At 64.4% G+C, this 18,493-nt stretch overlaps 1 protein-coding gene across 8 annotated transcripts in view; it reads left to right on the top strand.

The window, feature by feature from the left end:
- The window catches only part of ANO1 (anoctamin 1), a 159,432-nt gene that overhangs the window by 77,904 nt on the left and 63,035 nt on the right, over positions 1-18,493 (top strand). For 6 of the 8 annotated variants that reach the window (XM_047879411.1, XM_047879410.1, XM_047879409.1 and 3 more), the window contains 4 exons: positions 4,211-4,543; positions 15,687-15,785; positions 16,579-16,730; positions 18,264-18,318. In XM_047879411.1, coding sequence (XP_047735367.1) covers positions 4,211-4,543; positions 15,687-15,785; positions 16,579-16,730; positions 18,264-18,318 — 639 coding nt within the window. The remainder of the gene's footprint in view (positions 1-4,210; positions 4,544-15,686; positions 15,786-16,578; positions 16,731-18,263; positions 18,319-18,493) is intronic. The other 2 variants (XM_047879413.1, XM_047879412.1) reach the window with 1 other exon arrangement.

Consider the following 18,493-nt stretch of genomic DNA (forward strand, 5'->3'; position numbering starts at 1 on the left):
CGAACGTGTGACTTCGGCTCCTGGAGCTCCGGTTCCGAGTGAGAAGCCAAATAAACGAATTCTGGTCCTAGGCCAGCTCGCCTCTTCTGCCGTCTTCTCAGAGCTTGGGGAGAGAGTTTAGAGAGGCAGGTGTGGACCGGATGTAGGCTGCCCTCCCGCTGTCTGTGCTGCTTGGGGCAGGCCTGCCGTGGAGGGGACCCCGGTCCCCTGACATCCTCCGGTGTGACCTCAGGAAGTCGTTTCTTTTCCACTATGTTTACCGTCCTCCTCAGGGAAGCTCCTTCCGGGAGCGCTTCCTGCCAGGCGCTCTGGGGATGATCCTCGGATCTCCCGTGACGCGTGTCCGCGTAAGAATCCCGTGACTTAGGTCGAGGGGGTGTTTTTGTCCCCACCTTACAGACGGAAAAACTGAGGCTCGGGGCTGGGGAGTGTGGTGTTACCGCTGCTGGCCCGGCTGGGTCTCAGCTCCGGTATCCTTGACCTGGCGACGCCCGCCGGGAATTGGGCAGAGGCCCGGCTCCGGTGGCCCTTTATGTGTGCGCGTGCTCGTTCATTCCTTAACCACGCATTGGGCGCCAGGCGTCAAAAAGATGATGACAGATCCCCCGCCTTCAAGAAAGGTGTGCCGAGGGGCCACCTGCCCCTTTCTCGAGGATCCGGAGAGGAGAAGGTCTTGAGGCTTTTTTCAAGCTTTTTTCGCACTGGAGAGTTGCACATACAGTCTAACCCGTGACCTTCCTGCTGCAACTTAAATCTTCACCGCTTCGTCCCGTCCTGCACGAGAAAAGCACCCGCTGCCCCGCTCCACGGAAGGGCCCCACGGAGACACATGGCCACCACGGCCGCCCCCGTGGCCTTGCTCTGCGACTCCCTCTCCAGCTCCTTCTATACCCAGCTCAGAATCGCTCTCTGATCTGCATACAGTGTGGTAGGAAGGGAACCCACACCTTCTGTGTAAAGGTTGCTAAGCCCTTACACTGACTCAGATAGGACCGCCCCCATTTCATAAAACTAAGACCCAAACAGAGAACGCCCCCGGTCCACAACAAATCAGTGACCAGGCCAGGCCCTGAGGGACTGGGACAGTCGTTCCTGACGAGGCCTCCGTGCCGTTCCCCCCAGGTGGGGGGGGGAGGTGTTTCAGGGATATTTTTTCTCTCCCCCAGACTACAAAGGCCCTGAAAGGTCACGACCGGGCCCCAGCAGACAGATGGTTAGTGTTCAGTTTTGAACCCGGTTAACTTTTCCCTGTCTCGTGTTGGTGGGGGATTCTTGGATGTCCCCAGACCCACTTCCCTGCCCTCTGACCTGATGGGCTCACTCTGAATTTCCTTCCCATTCACTACAGCTTTTTTTTTTTTTTTTTTTTTTGTCCACTTTGTTCAATACTAGCCATTATCCCAGCCACCCAGGAGCATCTGCAGGGCCCCCGGCAGGTGCCAAGCCCCTTGTGTGTGTAGCTGGTTCTAGATGGAGCTGTGTGAAGGGGGGTCCCTGGCCCGGCTTTGGGGATCCCACCACCCTGCTCCTGGGAGTTAACACCTCGTGAGTAGATGGTCCCAAGACAGCCCCAGCCCAAGAGACTCCGCTGGCTAGAGTGACCGGGGGGCCCCCGGAGCACTGGGGATGGGGATCGGCCCCACGTCCAGGAAGCAGGGAGGCACCTGCAGGGAGGGAACACGGCGTGTGCGGAGGCGAGGACGGGGGAGACGGATGTCCCGACTCGGGCAGAGCCTGCGGGAGTGGGGAGAGGAAGCTAGGGAAGTCGCTACAGGCAGGTTGGAGAAGGCGGTCGGCCCCCGCAGCGTGGGCTGACCTCCTCCCACGGGTGAGCCTCCACCCGCTGTGTGGGAAATAGTCCTGCCCATGGTACCACAGTGCTCCCTCATCAGGTCGGGACTCAGTGAGAGGACGTGCTCTGAGCTGAGGAAGAGTGTCGCCCCTGTCCCAGTTACTGGGGTGTGGGGGGGGGGGGGGGGCGCCCTGGGTGTGCAGACGGGACTCGGGGCTGGGCTCAGCCTCCCCACCTGTGCTGTATCCCCCCCTGCCTCCCAGAGGAGAGGAGGAGAGCCACTCTTTCCTGCCTCTCAGGACCCTGAAAAGAGGCTGGGGTCTTGGGCGGACGTGTCCCGTGCGGGGCTTGGCGGGGCTGGGACTCCCTTCTCCCCTCCTCCTCCCACCCTGCCCGCGCAGGTGGGGCCCAGGCCCTTGCTCACCCACGAGTCTCCAGATGGACACCCGTAAGAGCAAGCCGGCTGGGCATCCACACTGCCAGGTCCCGTGAAGGCCGCCTGAGCGGCCCTAGATTCCCAGTCGCTGCGGGTGGAAGTCGACCGCTCACGTCCAGCCACCTGCCGGCCCTGGGTGCAGGCCGCGCCCTGTCGGGCTGTGAGCACCCTGACACCAGCCAGGGAGCCTGCGACTGGGGGGGGGGGCGTGACGCCCCCCTCCCTAACCAGGGGTGAGGCCCAAACGCCCCTCTCCCTCCAGGCGTGCATCCGTCACTTTGCCTCTCTCCCTCTCCTGTCTCCCCACTGCCCCCGAGCCGGACATTTGGAAGGAAACCTGATCACACGGGGGCCCCCGCCCTCCAGATGTCCTTGTTGCATCTCGGACCTAACACAGACCATCAGCCCCGAAATTCGGGACTCCCACGGCTTCTCCTGACCACGCGCGAGGCCCGTCGGAGCCCGGTGCAGGGGTCGGGGGGCATCCTGGGTCTCCAGGCGACCCTGTGGGGAGACTCTGAGCACAGCTCTGTCCTCGAGCCATGGGGCCTGGGGCCTGCCTTCAGCCACGTGCCAGGCTCACGCGCTGGGGGGGCCTCATTCTTGGATGAAGGTGCGTGTCTAGGACTGATGGCAGGAATGGGGTGAAAGCCGGGAGGTCAGGTTGCAGGACTGAGGCTCGGCTCTGAGGAGAGCTGCTCATGAGGCTACTTCCAGCATGATTTTCTTTCTTTTCCCTTCTTGCCGGAGACCCGTTTGCTGATTAACCTGTCTGCCCTCGGCAACCAGCGAAATCCCACGGGAGTTCTAGAAATTCGCGTTGAGTGTTAGTGGCAGTGCAGCTGTGCTGAGGTTTTTTCACGTGTTTTTAACGTTTATTCATTTTTGAGAGAGACAGAGCATGAGCGGGGAGGGGCAGAGAGAGGGAGACACAGAATCCGAAGCGGGCTCCAGGCTCCGAGCCGTCGGCACAGAGCCCGACGCGGGGCTCGAACCCACGAACTGTGAGATCGTGATCTGAGCTGAAGTCAGACGTTTAACTGACTGAGTCACCCAGGCGCCTGGAGGTTTTAATTTTTACTCCTCAGTCCCCCATTTCTGTCTCGTTGGCCCCCTAGAGCCCCTCAGGCAGACAGGGAAACCGAGGCAAGCAAATCCGTGCAGAGCAGACCCTGTCAGGGCCCTGCCCCGACCCCTCGGCCCACCCCAGGGCACCCCCTGGTGCGGGAGCACGTGGAGGCCACCTGGGAAGGAGAATTAATGCCCAGGAGTAGGTAGATAACCACCCAGGATGGAGCCCGGCTGCCCCAGGCCGTGACCCTGCCTGCCGCCCGCCTCTCTCAGCCCCTCCCTCCGTGCCCACCTCCCCTCACCCTCACTCTGGCCCCCGAGACGACCTCTCGGGTAAACCTCTGAACCCACGCACTCAACTCAGGCTCTGCCCTTGGGGGACCCAGACTAACACACAGCTAACTGGCGGCAGAGCTGGAACTGGGCCGGAGCGGGGGGGGGGGGGGGGGGGGGGGAGCCCACGGCCATGCTGCCGGGAAGTTACCCTGCACGCCGGCCATCAAAGGCTGAGATCTGTAGGCGCGGGACCCGAGCGTGGCTCTGCCCCAGCCGGGGACCCTGGGGAAGCGAATAAAGGTCACTTCCCCCGGGTTGGAGGGGGTGGGTGGTCTTGCACTTTTTCTGGCCGCCTTTGCAAGCAGGCCGGGCCCTCCCAGCAAGCCCGCTCCACCTCCGCAGACCGGGAGGCCTCCCGAGCTGGGGGGGGGGGGGGGGGGGGGGGGCGGGTCCGGCCCGGCCTCCCTGCATCGGTGACGGCGAACGTCTCCTCGAACGCCGGCTCCACGGAGACGGGGCCGCCGTGCGCCCACCCTGCCGGCCCCAGGGTGGGCGCTCGGGCGGTTAGGACCCCGCTCCCCTCCACGGGCCCGCCCCTGACGGTCTGACAGCGGCGATCTGTCCTCCCCTCGCAGCTGCTGAACGCGCTGTCCGTGGACCCCGACGCCGAGTGCAAGCACGGCCTCTACCTCCGGGACGGCAGACGCAAGGTGGACTACATCCTAGTGTATCACCCCAAGAGGCCCTCGGGCAGCAGGACCCTGGCCAGGAGGGTGCAGCACGGCGACGCGGCCCCCGCAGCCCGCGGCACCAGGCAGGACCAGCCGCTGCCGGGCAAGGGGGACGTGGGGGCGGCGGGGGGGCCCGAGCCCCCGATGGACTACCACGAGGACGACAAGCGTTTCCGCAGGGAGGAGTACGAGGGCAACCTCCTGGAGGCCGGCCTGGAGCTGGAGCGGGACGAGGAGGTAACCGTCCCCGCTTCCTGTGGGCGCGCGGGGTGCGCAGGCCGGCCGGGGCCCCGGCGCCGTGTCCGGAAGGCGGTGCGGCGAGGGGCCCTTCTGGCTTTAGCCCGCTCTCCGACGAGGGCCGACGCAAAGGCCGCTCCTGTTAAGGTTGGGCAGAAATCGCTCGTTCGGGTTTGGGGGGGAGACCCCCCCCAGCCAGCAACCCGCACCCACCAGCCCCGGAGACACCTGCTCTCGGGGAGGGGCTGGCCTTCGGGGTCAGGGCGTTTCCTGCTCTGGTCACGTCCTTCCCTAAGGAAGACGTGCCCCTCCCCAGGGACTGAGGATGAAGCTCTCCTGGAGACACCTTGGCCCTTCTGGGGCCTCAGTTTCTCAATCTGTCAAGTGGGGAGGTCAGTCTGGCTTGATCTCTGGGGGCCCTGGTGCTCTGAAATCCCCGACCATAAAACCGTTCTTTGGAGCGCCCGTCCCTGGCGAAGCCTGAGCACCTTTCGAAGGAAAGCGTTCTGGGGAGAATGAAAGGCTGAGTCTCCCGGGGTTGCAGGGCCGCCCCGGTGGCGGGAGGCTGGGCAGCGGCCGGGAGCGGGGCCTCGGCAGCCCTTGGGACAGTCGGTGCTTCCCTCCACTTCTCAGCAAGCTTGCCGTGCCCTCCCCTGCCAGCTCCTTAACCTCTCTGTGCACAGGGTGGTGGGGGGTTCCTTCCGTGAGCACTGGGGGGACAGGCCCCTCGCCCACAGCGCTGTCACCGTGCAGACTGGCCGAGAATGAGCAAAAGTCTCTGCGACACATTGAGTAGTCAGCAGGCGGCCTGAGGGAGCCGTGAGCCAACGGCGCGTGGTTAAAAGTCGGTTTCGGTTTGCCGCGTATCACCGAGAACCACCGCGTCCTTAAACGATGGATGCTTTGGGTCTGGCGAGAGGGACGCCTTTGGGGCCCTCCGACCAGCGAGCCGGTCGGCGGAGTCAGCTGGCGTGAACGCCCTTTCCCGACACGCTCAGAGTGCTGGCCCCGAACGCGTCCGGAAACGCGTGTGGGGCCTCTCTCTCCCCTGACCTAGCGGTCGAGGGATCTCGTGCTGCACACGGAGCATTTCTCTGGGTGACTTTCTCCTTCGGAGGCTCGGCTCCCTGGCCGGGGTTGATTTCTGCGGCTGGAGTGGTTCCCGTCGGAGGGGCCTGTGAGCTTTGATGTTCGCGGTCCTAAGGAGACTGCAGAGGGCTCTCTCGAGGGCAGGCCGCGCATGTGCCCATCCCCTGGGATTTTCTGTCTCCTCACTTTGTCTGAGACCTGAACCCTGGGCCGCTCAGAAGAGGGGAGCCGTCGGTGCGCTGACTTCCGGCACGTTCCGCCCGGCCAGCCCCGTGCTGTTGTCCGAGCAACGTGGCCACTACGCAGACTGAGGTCTGACGTGGCGCTTCGTAGCTGGAGGAGACAACGGGCTCCGTCGGAGGCAGGAGAGGCTGCTGGGGGCTGCGCACAGAGCGGCGAGCTTGGGCTCCGAGCTACCTGTGCCTGGTCCGTCCGCTAAGGGATGCGCTCCCTGTTCCCGTCATTCTCTCCCGACGACGGCTTCAGAGTCTTGCGCCCGGAAGGCCCCCCTGAGGTGTGGCAATGCGCACTGACCCCGGCCAGATCCCAGAGCCTTGGCCTGCCCTTCGCAAGGCTTACGGGGTTGCGTGGGCCTCAGTTTCTCCGTCTGTAATGTGGAATGGCAGTCGTGTCTGTATCACTGGGTGATCGTGAGCAAAGGGAAGGGGCTTAACTCGAGTCTGGCACGAGGCCAATCCTGGCTGTCGTTAACGTTAAATCACGTGTTGTGGTTCATCTGGAAGGGGGGAGGAGCCTTTCCAAGTCCAGTCAACTGCAACACACACGCCTTTCTTGAAACCTCATAGGATGTGATCGTGACTTTGAAGTAGAAAGCAAACACAGAAGGGCGCCTGGGAGGCTCAGCCAGTTGAGCGTCCGACTTCGGCTCTGGTCGTGATCTCGCGGTCTGTGGGTTTGAGCCCCGCGTCGGGCTCTGTGCTGACAGCTCGGAGCCTGGAGCCTGCTTCGGATTCTGTGTCTCCCTCTCTCTCTGCTCCTCCCCCACTGACGAAAGCGCTCGCTCTCTCTCGCTCTCTCTCTCAAAAGTGAAAAAAAATTTTTTTTAAATAGTAATAAAAAAAAGGAAACGGAGAGATGGGAGGCACTATCCCACAAAAGATCCGGTTTTCCCAACAAGACCTAAGAATTTCGTTGAAAGTTTTGCCCTATGGCTAAAAGAGGTTTTTCAGCAGTGGATTTGGGTCGTTTTAAAAGCGAAAGCAGCACCGGGCGGCTCCAGGCTCCAGCGGCTGAAGCCAGGCCGTGTCGTCTCCCTCCCGGGGTCCCTCGAGTCCTAAACCGTGCTCTATGAGGGCCCCTCTCCCCCCCGGGCTTTCATCGGAGATGGCCAGGGCCCAAGGCGGTTGGCAGAACCATCCGCCCGCCGCAGCCTGGTGCCTCCCCCCACCCTGCTGGACACAGGCAGACCCAGAATCTGTTCAGAGACCGTCTGGGCGCACGCGGCCCTGAGGTGTGCCCGGGCCCCTGCCAGCGTGATTAGCAGATCGCGGCTGTCGCCTCGATTTCAAGGAGAGACGTCCTGGCTAATGAATCACTCCTGGGGGTGTGTGTGCTCCGATTACAAGGAGCGAAGGGTGGCAGTTTTGGAAATAGGATAGCCCCCAGGAGAACCCAGTTGTGCAAGCTGACCCGATTGGAAGCGGCACCGGGGCTTAGGTGCGCTTTCCTGGTGAGAAAAACCCACGCGTTCCACCAGATACTCAAACGCTCGCAAGGTGGGGAGTCACTCTTTAAGGAGGGGCTTTTGCCATGCCCCGGTGGCGCCCCCAGGTCCCGATCACCAAAACGCTTCAGAGGTTTCCAGACGTCCTCGGAGCCAGCATCACTCCTGGTGGAGAAACCCTGCATTCGATAGCCTGGATGAGGAGGCAGAGGAAAAGAGGGAGGGAGAGAAATGGGGCGGGGGCGGGGGCAGGGAGAGAGAACCTCAAGCAGGCTTCCCAGCACGGAGCCCTACGCGGGGCTTGATCCCACGACCCCTGGATCGTGACCTGAGCCGAAACCAAGAGTGGGACCCTCAACCGACTGAGCCGCCCAGGTGCCCCGGATGAGGGCCCCTCTTGCACTCTGCTGGCCCAGCCTTCTGCGGCCACAACCGGGCAGCCGCCCAGAGGTCACCAGGGCACGGACGTGACCTGCCTTTGCTCCACAAGAGGCCAGCGGGCATGCAAGGCCGCGCTGCTCCTGGGCAGAATGTGCGCCCCGACGGGGCCTTTCTCCCGAGTCAGGAGGTTTATTGCTTTGAAGACGTCCTGGGGTGACGTCCTAGGGACGCGGACCGGTTAGTGCCCTGGGGCAGCCCAAACAAATGACCAGATTGAGTCTCACGGTTTGGGGGACCAGATGTCCAAAATCCAGGTTTCGGCAGGGCTGTGCTCCCTCTGAAGGTTTCAAGCGCAGGGTCCTTCCTGCCTCTGTCAGCTTAGGGGGCCCCCCCGGCATCCCTGGGCTGTGGCCGTGCCCCTCCAGCCTCCGCCTCCGCGGGGCCGCCTTCCGTGTGTCTCCTTTGCTTGTAAGGGCCTGCCCTCCCGCGCTGTGACCACGTCTTAACTTGAGCGCATCTGCAGTCTTATACCCAAATAAGCTCCCGTTCTGAGATTCTGGGGTTAGGACGTGGACGTCTCTTTGGGGGGACGCCACCCACCCCCTGCAACAGCTGAGGCTGCGCTGGAGCGGGCATCTCAGGGGTGGCGCGGTGCCCGCGGTGGGCGGGAGAGGCGTGGCTCGTGGTCGGGGGCAGATCGGGGCAGGTGGTCTGGAGGGCGGGGTCCGGCCTCGGGCAGGTTGTCCGGCTGCAGGGCCCGGGGACGCACAGGAGCGCTGGGGGGGGGGGGGGGAGGTCCCAGGGGGGGTGTCCCATCGGGATGCTTGCTCCGACTCAGCAGGCCGGGGGCGGGCCTGAGCGGCGTCTCCAACCAGCTCCCAGGGTGCACGGTGGCTGAGGAGCCCGGAACGTACTTGGAGTTGTGAGGAGCTAGCAGGCCTTTTCCTCCATGAGCCAGCAGAAGCATCCCCCGAGATGGGCCCCCCCGTGTCCACGCGAGCCCCCCGCCGTGCACTGTTCGGTCCCCCAGAGGCAGCCCCGGACAGAGACCCCAGCAGTGGCTATGCTGGGCCGAGGGCGCACGGGGCACGGGACACACACTGTCCCTCACACCCCCCCCCCACCCCGGGTACGGGACAGTAAAGGTGGAGCTTGTGGCCGGGGGTCCCCCGTCTTTCCCCTCCGCACTGCCCTCCCCCAGGCACCGTAGGCTCCGAGGAACCCCATTTGAAAACCACGTCCCAGACGCCTGGAAGGGAGAGACCCCGGGGCGGACAGGCCTCGGTGCCGCGATCCGGAGGGTGGCCCCACACGTCCGTTTTGGACACGAGGTCCAGGAGGGCTCCCGTGTCAGAGGCCCCAGGACGGCATGACAGGAAGTGGCGGGAAGGGAGGGCGGTGTCCGCCCCCTCCCCACCCACCGCAGCGGGGCCAGCGTCCGGGCTTCCCACCAAACGGAGGACAACGTTTCCTTGCCACTGAAACCCGTCAGCGTTTTTCAAGTCTGGCCTCAAAGCCTGCCGGACGTTATTTATGTCCGCGGGTCACTGCCGAGAAGGCCACGCGCTCAAGTCCCGGCTGTGTGTGCTGGGGTGGCTGGGGCCCATCCTGCCCCGGGGTTGAACTTGACCCTGGTTTTGGTAGAGCTGTGGAGGCCACGGACGCAGGAACCCTGTCACGTCTGTTTGCTTTCATGCTGCTGACGGGGGCTTGCCTCTGCACCCAGGCCGGCCGGCCGGCGCTTCTCGGCATGCCTGCCCCGGAGCTGACGTGGCCCCCGAGGCAAGGGTTTCCCATCTTTGTTAGCGTGGATGTTGCTTTTCAAAAGCGAGTCGGGAGGAGTGGCTGCTGTTTCCAGACGAGCTTCGGGGGTGCACGGTGCCGCGGGGAGGTCGGCCTCCGAGCTCCCAGTGAGGTTCAGACCCGCTCGGCCGGGGCAGCGGGGGGGCTTCTCCTCTCTGGGCCTCAGTTTTCCCGCCTGTGAAATGGGAACGATGGCCCTTCCCTCCTCGCGGAGTGCTGGGCGAAGGCTGGAAAGCAAACAGCTCCTTGCCCGCAGCCCCCCGGGACCCCTCCCGCCCAACGGGAATCAAAAGGCATATCTGGGCAGGGCAGGGTCCTCTGGTGCGTGGGGACCCCTCGTGCACCACACTGACACGAGGTGACCATGGCTGGTGGTGGGCAGGGTTGCCGTGGTCCCGGGAGAGAGAGGTGGGGGGGACAGAGGATCCAAAGCAGGCTCTGAGCTGTCAGCACAGAGCCCGACGCGGGGCTCGAACCCACGCGCCGTGAGATCGTGACCCGAGCCGAAGTCGGAAGTCGGACGCTTCACCGACTCCTCTGACCCTCCCCTTGCAGGCAGGGAGGATCTTCAAACACGTTTGCTGAGCGTTAGGGCTCCTTACGACACGTTTTTGTTTCTGGAAGTTCTGCTTGGTTCTTTCCCAAATTGGCTGTGTCACTTTTTCCGTGGTTTCCTGTCCTCTGCGGGACCTTTCTGACTTGACGTTTATTTCTTTGAACAAGGTAAACATGGCTGGTTTGTGATCCATGTAATCCTTTCTGCGTCCCCTGACTTGGGGGGGGGGGGAGGGGGCCCTGTGCACGTTCTCCCCGGCCGCCTCTCATCCTGGGGCGCCTGGCCCTCTCGCCCGCCAGCCCCTGCCCTTTACATGCCCAGGGGTCCCCAAAGCCTGGGAGGAAGGGGCCCTCGTCCGGAGAGGCTTGGGGCTTGTCTGCATCACCCGTGTGAGGGCGTTACAGCTGGAACCACCTTGAACCAAGGTCACAGGCTGAGGTCCCCGGATGCACTGGATCCGAGGAGTTTGGGGGCCAGGACTTTTCAGGGCGATCTCCACCTCCTCCCTTCCCCCTTCTCCTGCTCTGCCCGGCACCACGACCGCCCTCCCTGCAATTGCCCGTGTGTGGAGGGGGAGGGCCCTTCCTGGGGGTCTCCAGGGGTGTCCAGCTCCCTAGGGGGGTGGGCCTGGGGCACCCTGGGAACGGCCCAGCCTTGGTCAGCGTTCTGAGGCCATCAGCACCCTGCTCTTACCCCTTGAGCTCCTTCGAGGCTGTGACGTTCATTTTATTTACTTTTTGCCTTTCACAGAACAAGGACCGCGAAAGACTATTTTTGGTGATTTATTTATCACTTATTTCCTCAGCACACCAGGCCTGGGGGCAGAGCCCGTGGCAGGGACTGGGGGGTACAGATGCCCCCCGCCCTGTCCTCGCTCCCGTTCTCGGCCTCCCCCCGGCTCACCTGAGCCTTGACTCTGGCGACAGCGGTGTGATGGTGTAGGAGGCGTGACTGCCCCAGTGCACGACGTGACCGCTCCTCCTGGACATGGTCAGCAGAGACTGTGACGCGGGGAATGCCCGTTAGCGGACCACACGCCTGGTGACGGAGGGTGACTCCGGGACGCCATGTGGGTGGGGAGCAGGTGTGAACCCATCAGGGTCGAGCTGCCCCGAGCCAGGGCACGGCGGTACCTGCCAGCGGGTCGGGGAGGGGGCCGCCCCAGGCTGCGCCCAGCGGGTGCTCGGCAGGGGTGGCCTCGCCCTCCTCCCCCCGGCCCACTCGGCGAGCGTCATCGAGCACCTGCTCCAGGGACCCAGGGCACCAGGCACCCTCTCCATCCCTAGGATCAGGGGATCCGTGGTCAGCCAAACGGACATCTCTGGCCCAGAACCAGTGTTCCAGGTCACATCCGTGCGGGACACTGGTGCCGACCAGAAGAGCAGACAGACACCCGTGCCGCGGAAAATGCGCCTGGCGGAACACGCGGCACCGGGCGGTCGCGGGCCACGAAAACCTGTTTGTGGCAGAGAACAGGACCCCCTCCCCGAGGGCGGGCCCGGCATTCCGAGGGCAGGGTCTGGAGGGGGCCTGTGCCAGGTGGGCGTCGCGAGGTCCTCGTCGGGAGCTGAGGCCCGGGTGGTGGCCGGGGGTCCAGCCTGAACCCCTCCTGGGCTTCCACTTCCGGACTGAGCTCAGGCGTCCCTGCTGGGGACGGCAGAGCCAGCGCCCGTGGAGCCGGGGCAGGGTCAGCACACAGGGCGGGAGCCGCCGCGGAGACCTTCCTGGTGCCACCAGCACCCTGGGGACCCTCAGTTCCCTCGGTCAGGACCCCGCGGCAGCCAGAAAGGTGCCTGCGGGGCGTGAAGCGGCCTGGGGGTCAGAGGGGGGCGAGGAGACCGTGCTGCCCGGAGCGCTCTGGGGAGCCAAGGGCAACCAGAAACCGCCCATGCCTGGTCCTTGCCGCCGAGAACCTTCCAGCAATCCCCGAGCCCTCAGCTGCCGGAGGAGGCCGCGACCAGATGGCGGCCGTGGGGATGTGGGGGGAGCCCTTGCGGCGCTCAACCTCCGCGAGTCCCCTGTGGGGATGTTACTTTGTTTGGTTTGTGACTTTCTGCTTCCTTCTGAAAGGAAAGTGCTGGAAACAGTTCTGGCGAGGTCTCAGTTTTTGCGAGTTTGGCTCAGAACAGAGACTTGAACGTACTTAGTTTGCGCCCGGAGAGCTCCTGGACAGGTGGGCATGTCCTCGGCTTGGGCGCCGGGGGCCCTGCCCCTGCCCCTGCCCAGGACAGCGCCAGGGGCCTGCGGGCGCTCCCACCCCTCGCTGCTCCGGGCATCCGGCTGGGGAAACGGGGACCCGGCCCTCTCGCGCTTTCTTCCCGCTGGGGGCGGACTGCGGTCAGGCCGGGCACCACGTCCGAGAACATCCCACATGTGTTTTTTCCGAACTGGTCCCACGGCCCCTTTCCCAAATCCCGCCAGATGTTTCCTGGGAGAGACCTCGTTGCTCACGTAAACAGAGGAGCGTGCTTTCCCAGGCAGGCCGGCCACAGGCACCAGCTCCTTCGTCGTCATCCACACAAATCTCCGTGGGACTCTGGAGAGTGGATTTCGGGTCTTTGTGGGTGGGTGAGCGGTGCCCAGAAATAGACCCGGGTCTGTGACACGGGAAGACAGCCTCCTGCTGCGTGTGGGCTGTTGACGGTCACTCATCCCCGCCCCGGGTGCCCCGCGGGGTCAGCCTGTGTCCGTGAGTCACCGGGACCCGGGGCCCTGCGGCCTCTCAGATCTCGGTGCCCGCCGGGGCTTCCCCGGGCTTGCTGGCCAAGGGCGCCCGTGCACGTTAGCTGCATGGCCTCGGCTGCCCCGTGGCCAAGGGGAGGCGTTCCTGAGCAGAAGTAACAGAGTGACCTCTCCTGCCCGCCAGGGGGCTGGGTGGGGACGCCAGGGGCACCAGGGGCTGCCCTGAGGATGCAGCAAGTCTTACGCTGCAGAGATTTGCAGATGGGGAAACGGGCTCAGAAAGATTGAATCACTTGCCAGAGACACACAGGGTTGGGGCAGGGTGCTGACTCGGGCCACCCAACCTCAGGACCTTATCCGGTGCCTGCCGGACCCGCCGGCCCTGGAGGAGGATGGGGGCTCCGCTCCCCAGAGCCCCCTGCACTGGGTACGGCACGCCGGGGCCCCTGAAGCCCTCACCCGTCGGGCCTCTGTCCCGAGCACCCTGGTCCTGGCTGGTCCCTCTGAGGCAACCTCAGGCCCCAGCTCCTGGGCCCAGGCTTCTTGGAAGCTCCTCGGACCACGTAGACAGGCTCCCTGCACAAAGCCCTGCGGGGCTCAGAGCTGCAGCTCTACGACCCGCGTGGCGGGCTGAACGGTGGCCCCCAAAGCTGCGTCCACCTGGCACCTGCAAACGTGACTTTGCTTGGAAGAAAGGTCTTTGTGGATGGAGTTCAGGGTCTCTGGGCAAGACGACCCGGGATTTAGGGCAGGCCCTCCATCCAATGACAGGTGTCCTTAGAAGAGAAAGGAGGGGTTTGAAACGTAGAGACACACGGGTGAGGCCACGTGGTGGCGGAGGCGGAGGCTGGAGGGACGCCTGGAGCCCCCAGCGGCTGGAAGAGCCAGGCAGGACCTTCCCGCTCGAGCCTCCAGGCGGACTGTGGCCGCGAGGGCAGCTCAGTTTAGACTTCCGGCCCCGGAACCGTGAGAGAACGAATCCGCGTCGTTTTAAGCCGCGCAGTACGTGTCGTGAGCCTGCACAGGGTCCCCAGCTCCAAGACGAGGACAGCAGTGAGGCCCGGCCCCACCCCCCAGGCTTGTGTTCGGGCTGAGTCCACGCACACCCGGTCGTTCCTCCTGTGTCTGGCTTTCGTCCCCTCACTGGACGAGCACGTGTGGGGCGCGCGCGCCGTGCCCGGGACCGGCCCTCGTGCTGGGGCGGCGCAGAGGAGGCCTGTGAGGTGGCACTGAGGCCAGGGTCCCGGACAGGACGGCTCCCTTGGCCCCCGAGGGGAGTGGGGGCTCTGGCAGAGGAGGGGCGGGCTGGGATTCCTCCAGAGGGCATTTGCCCCCCTCTCTTGGGATGGGGAGGAAGCCCCAGTTGGAGCTCGGCGTCGGGGAGGGCCCCCTTCCCCGGGCCGGGTGCAGGTGGGGTCCGCCTGTCACTCTCTGTGCCAACCTGGAAGCTTTGCCTCCCGCCGCCCAGCTGCCCGCGTTCTCCTGGGTTCCTGTGAATTTCGGCTTCGCGGGCTGGTGGGCGGGTGTATTTGGCCCACGGAGGATATTCCTCTTAGCATCCCTCCCCACGTGACTTTGGCCCCATTGTTCCTCCCCCCCGGACCTGCAACGAAGCCACGCGCTATGCCCACTCCCGGGCTGGGGACGCGACACGGAGCCTGGGCCCAAGTCTGGGTGCCGGGCTCACGCGGGCGACACCCTCCCTTCCACAGCCTGGGCCCCTTTTGCCAAGACTCCCGGTCGGTCCCCTTACTCCGGGGGGGGGGGGGGGGGGGCGGTGGCCCAGGTGAGATCTTGGACGCGGCCGCCGCGGAGGATCTCCACGGTGTGGGCGTCGCCGTGCTGCGCGGGGACCTCAGAGCCCGGCTTCCTTTAACGCCAGCTTGCAGCCTCTGACCCACCTCCCTTGGCAGCCAGCGGTCGATTCTCCGCTTCTGTGAAACCCGCCGTCGAAGATCCCGCGTGTCGGGGGTCCCACGGGGTGTTTTCTTTCTCCGCCTTGTCTCATGGGGCAGAAGGCACAGGTCCGTCCACGCTGTGGCAGATGGCGGCATTTCTGCCACGTCGTGGCCGGTGATCCTCCTCTGTGCGCACACACCGCGTCTTCTCCCCGCTCGTCCATCTTTGGACGCGGCGGTTCCCCTGTCTTGGCCGGCGTGAAGGGTGCTCGTGAGGGTGGGATGCACGTATCTTTCCAAGGTCCAGGCTTTTTCTCTCTGGGTATACAGCCGGGGCCGGGGGGCGGGGGGCGTTGAGGCACCGTGTGCTGCTTTCATTCTGGGGGGAGGCGGGGCCGTGACTCTACTCCCCAAGCCCCGTGTTCCCGCCGTGAAGGGCCGTGGTGTCCACGCTGATAAAGCCCCTGGCCGTGCAGCTCCCGGCCAGCCAGCCCCCATAGCCCTGGGCCGTTCCTCGCTGTCCCTCAGACCCGCTGGCCCAGGGGGAAGCGACTCCCCCTCCGAGCTCTCAGCGGTTTTGGGGGTGCCAGGCTCCAACAGGCCCCTCGAGCCCCTGTACCGGGCTGTCGCTCACGTGAGCATGGAGGCAGTGGGTGCAGACACAGGGGCCACAGAGGGACCGCAGGGGTCTGCTGGGCACAGGTGGAGGCGTGGCCTGGCCCCACGGAGGGAAGACATCCAGCCTGGGGGTGGGGACGCCTCCACTTTGGGGACACCGGGCGGCTCGTGTATCCCCCGGGTCAAATGGGCCCAAGCTCCCTTGTGAAAGGTCCTCTCTTGCGGCCCTGCCGCTTGGAGTCCCTGAAAATGCCCCAGGTGTCCCGGAGTCCGGGACCCCGGTCCAGGCCCTTCTGGCTGCCGGGCGCCCTGCAGGGGTGGGGGGCCAGGAGGAGTGAGCGAGCACCCCAGCAGCCGCGGTCGTGCCCCCGGGGGAAGACGGTCCCCGAGCCCGGGCTCTGCGCGCTGACCGAGCACTTCTCTCCTCCCTAGACTAAAATTCACGGGGTTGGATTTGTAAAAATCCACGCGCCCTGGAACGTGCTGTGCAGAGAAGCCGAGTTTTTGAAACTGAAGATGCCGACGAAGAAGGTTGGTGCTGACGTTCCTGCCCTGAGGTCTGAGTGTCGCAGGGGCACGTGGCGGGGGAAATGCCACCCGGGGGGAGGGGGGAGGGATGGGGGGGGGTTCCTGGGCTGTGGTGAGAAGCCGAGCAAGGGCCGTGGGCTCCCGTGTCCTGACTGTGGGGGGTGTGGGGCGGCCCCGGGGGGGGGGGCCTTTAGAGACCCCGGACCAAACCCCAGCAAGAGATTGGCGTGAGCAGAGGGGTCAGAGGAACCTGCTATAAACACAAACTCAGGCTTCTCAGTCTCGCTTTTCCTGCTTGCGGTGTTTCGGCTAATTCATCAGACTCCTTTTAATTACGTTTCCTAGCTTGCTGGGATTTTTCTTTGTCATCTCTAAAAACTTCCGGCCGGGAATCGGCCTGACAGCGTGTTCCTGAAGCTTAGCGAGGCGTCCCTGTTTACCTTCGCGTGCAGAGAGGGGGAGGCAGGAAGCGAAGCTGTCCTCGGGCGTAAATCAGCCCCCGGCTTCTCGGGTCCACTGAGACCGTCTGGATTACCTCTTTTGAAATGAAGGAAAGCCCACGGGCAGGTTTTCTGGAGGGTGTGTGCTTTCGGGGCTCTCCTCGGACTCCGCCGGGCCCGCTGGGTTTGTCTGGAAAGCAGGCGCAGAGGGAGCCTTCTGGCCCATCCCGGAGCTCTGTTCCCAGGACCTGCCATCTCGGTGGGGAGGGACAGTTCTGTGACCTTCTGAGAACAGACTGCGAGGGTCACAGCTCAGCAGATGACGCAGACTCCCCCCTTCCCCGTCTGCTCTGCAGCTGTATCACATTAACGAGACCCGTGGCCTCCTGAAAAAGATCAACTCCGTGCTCCAGAAAATCACGGACCCCATCCAGCCCAAGGTGGCAGGGCACAGACCCCAGACCACAAAGAGACTGTCCTACCCCTTCTCCCGGGAGAAGCAGCACCTGTAAGTGGAGAAACACCCCTCCCCCCGCCCGCTCGTCCCTTCCCAGAGGGCCCTGCCGGGTGGCCCCCGCAGCATGGTGGGTGACCTGAGAGGTGCAGGTTGTAGGACAGTCCCCTGGGGCCGAAGGAAGCTCCTCATCACCCAAGGATGTGGGAGTTTCGGCCCCAGAAGCACGTCCTCATAAGAGCCTATGGTTCTCGAGCACAGAAGAGGTTCAAGAGTGCTTTCCAAGGTCACCGTCCATGGAGGAGTTGTGAGGCGAAGAGTCTTGTGCTTCTGCCGGGGGACACTTGGGACAAATCGGGTGGGCTCGAGTGAGAGCATGCTTGCACCTTGGCCCGAAGCCCCAAAGCGGTGATCTGGGCACCTCCTCCCTCCCGCCCCGCTCCGTCCCTCTCCGTCCCTCTCGGGACGTGTTCCAGTGGGAGGGTCCGGTTGACCGTGCCTCCCGAAGGCTGCCGAGCTCCATCCGGGAGGCAGGAGCTGAAAAGCAGCCCCAGCTGGAGTCCTGACGCCCCAGGGACTCGCGGCCAGCAGGCTTGCCTGGCACCTGTTCTGGAACCTTCGCTCCTACTCGGCTCCCGAGGGGCAGTGGGGCATAGCCCCCTGGGTCGCTGGTGGCTGCGGCTTCCGTGGGGCCTCGCAGGACACAGCTGGAGTGTGAGCAGTGGTGGGAACAGAGAGGGCTCGGGCTCTGGGCCCAGTGGGACGTGGATTTCAAGCTCGGGGCGGGGGCGGGGGCGTCACCAAGATGCCACTGGTCTCCTGGGGCGTGGAGAACTGTTTCTCGGTTCAGAACTGGGGCTCCTGCTCGGGCAGATGTATTAGTCACAGGGCAAGGACCACGTGCTGCACTCCGCTGTATTTCTCGATCCTGCCAGGGATAGGAAGTTTTTAAAAAGTGGCCCCCAGCCCAGCTCCTTCCAGGAGGGGGGCTCCAGGACGGGGGCACCCCGGGTGTTAGAGGGAGACGCCCTCCTCCTAGGACCCCCCCACCCCCACCCCACGCCCCAGCCTCCCTCGGCTCTGCCCTGGCTGACACCCTTGGCCAAGCCCAGCTTGCTTGCAGGCTCCATGGGGACAAAGCCACCCTCCCCGGCTGTACCCTGAGTGCCTTGGGTAACACATCCCAGAGACATCGCTCTGCCCTCAGGAAACTTCAGGAAAGCTCTGTGGGGGCCAAGACCACAGGGCTAAAACCATTTGTCAAGAACAGGGAGACTGCCGTAGATACTAGACTTGTCTGACGGCGGGTTGGCATCATCGGTTGAAGCAGAGACTGGGGGTGTCGTCAGAAGGAAGCAGATCCTTAGGAGGGAGGCGTGGGTGTGCGGGCCTCCCGGAGAGGGGGCAGAGGGACGAAACGGACCGTTCCAGACGCCCAGGGCTGGCTCACCCCTGGCGTTCGAAGGGAGCTTGCCCAATTTCACGGTCACGGCTCCTGGGGACGGCGTGGCCTCCCAGGGCCTTGGAAACCGGGAGAGCCGCGACCCCAGCGAACTGTGTGTCTGTTTCTGCCCAATGTTTCAACAGATTTGACCTGTCTGACAAGGATTCCTTTTTCGACAGCAAAACCCGGAGCACGATAGTAAGTATTGCCGTGGGAACCACTGGCTCACCAGCAGGGGGGCCCCAGGGACACACGGGTGATGATTCCATTTCGGCAGAACGCCTCGGGTGGAGGGCCGCTCTAATTGCCTGCGACAGCAATAATTAGAATAATGAGACGGGGAGGCTTCAGGGGCCCAGGGGGAGCCCCCGCC

This window comes from Prionailurus viverrinus, chromosome D1 (genome assembly GCF_022837055.1).
Source record: "Prionailurus viverrinus isolate Anna chromosome D1, UM_Priviv_1.0, whole genome shotgun sequence".
NCBI classification, from domain to species: Eukaryota; Metazoa; Chordata; class Mammalia; order Carnivora; family Felidae; genus Prionailurus; species Prionailurus viverrinus.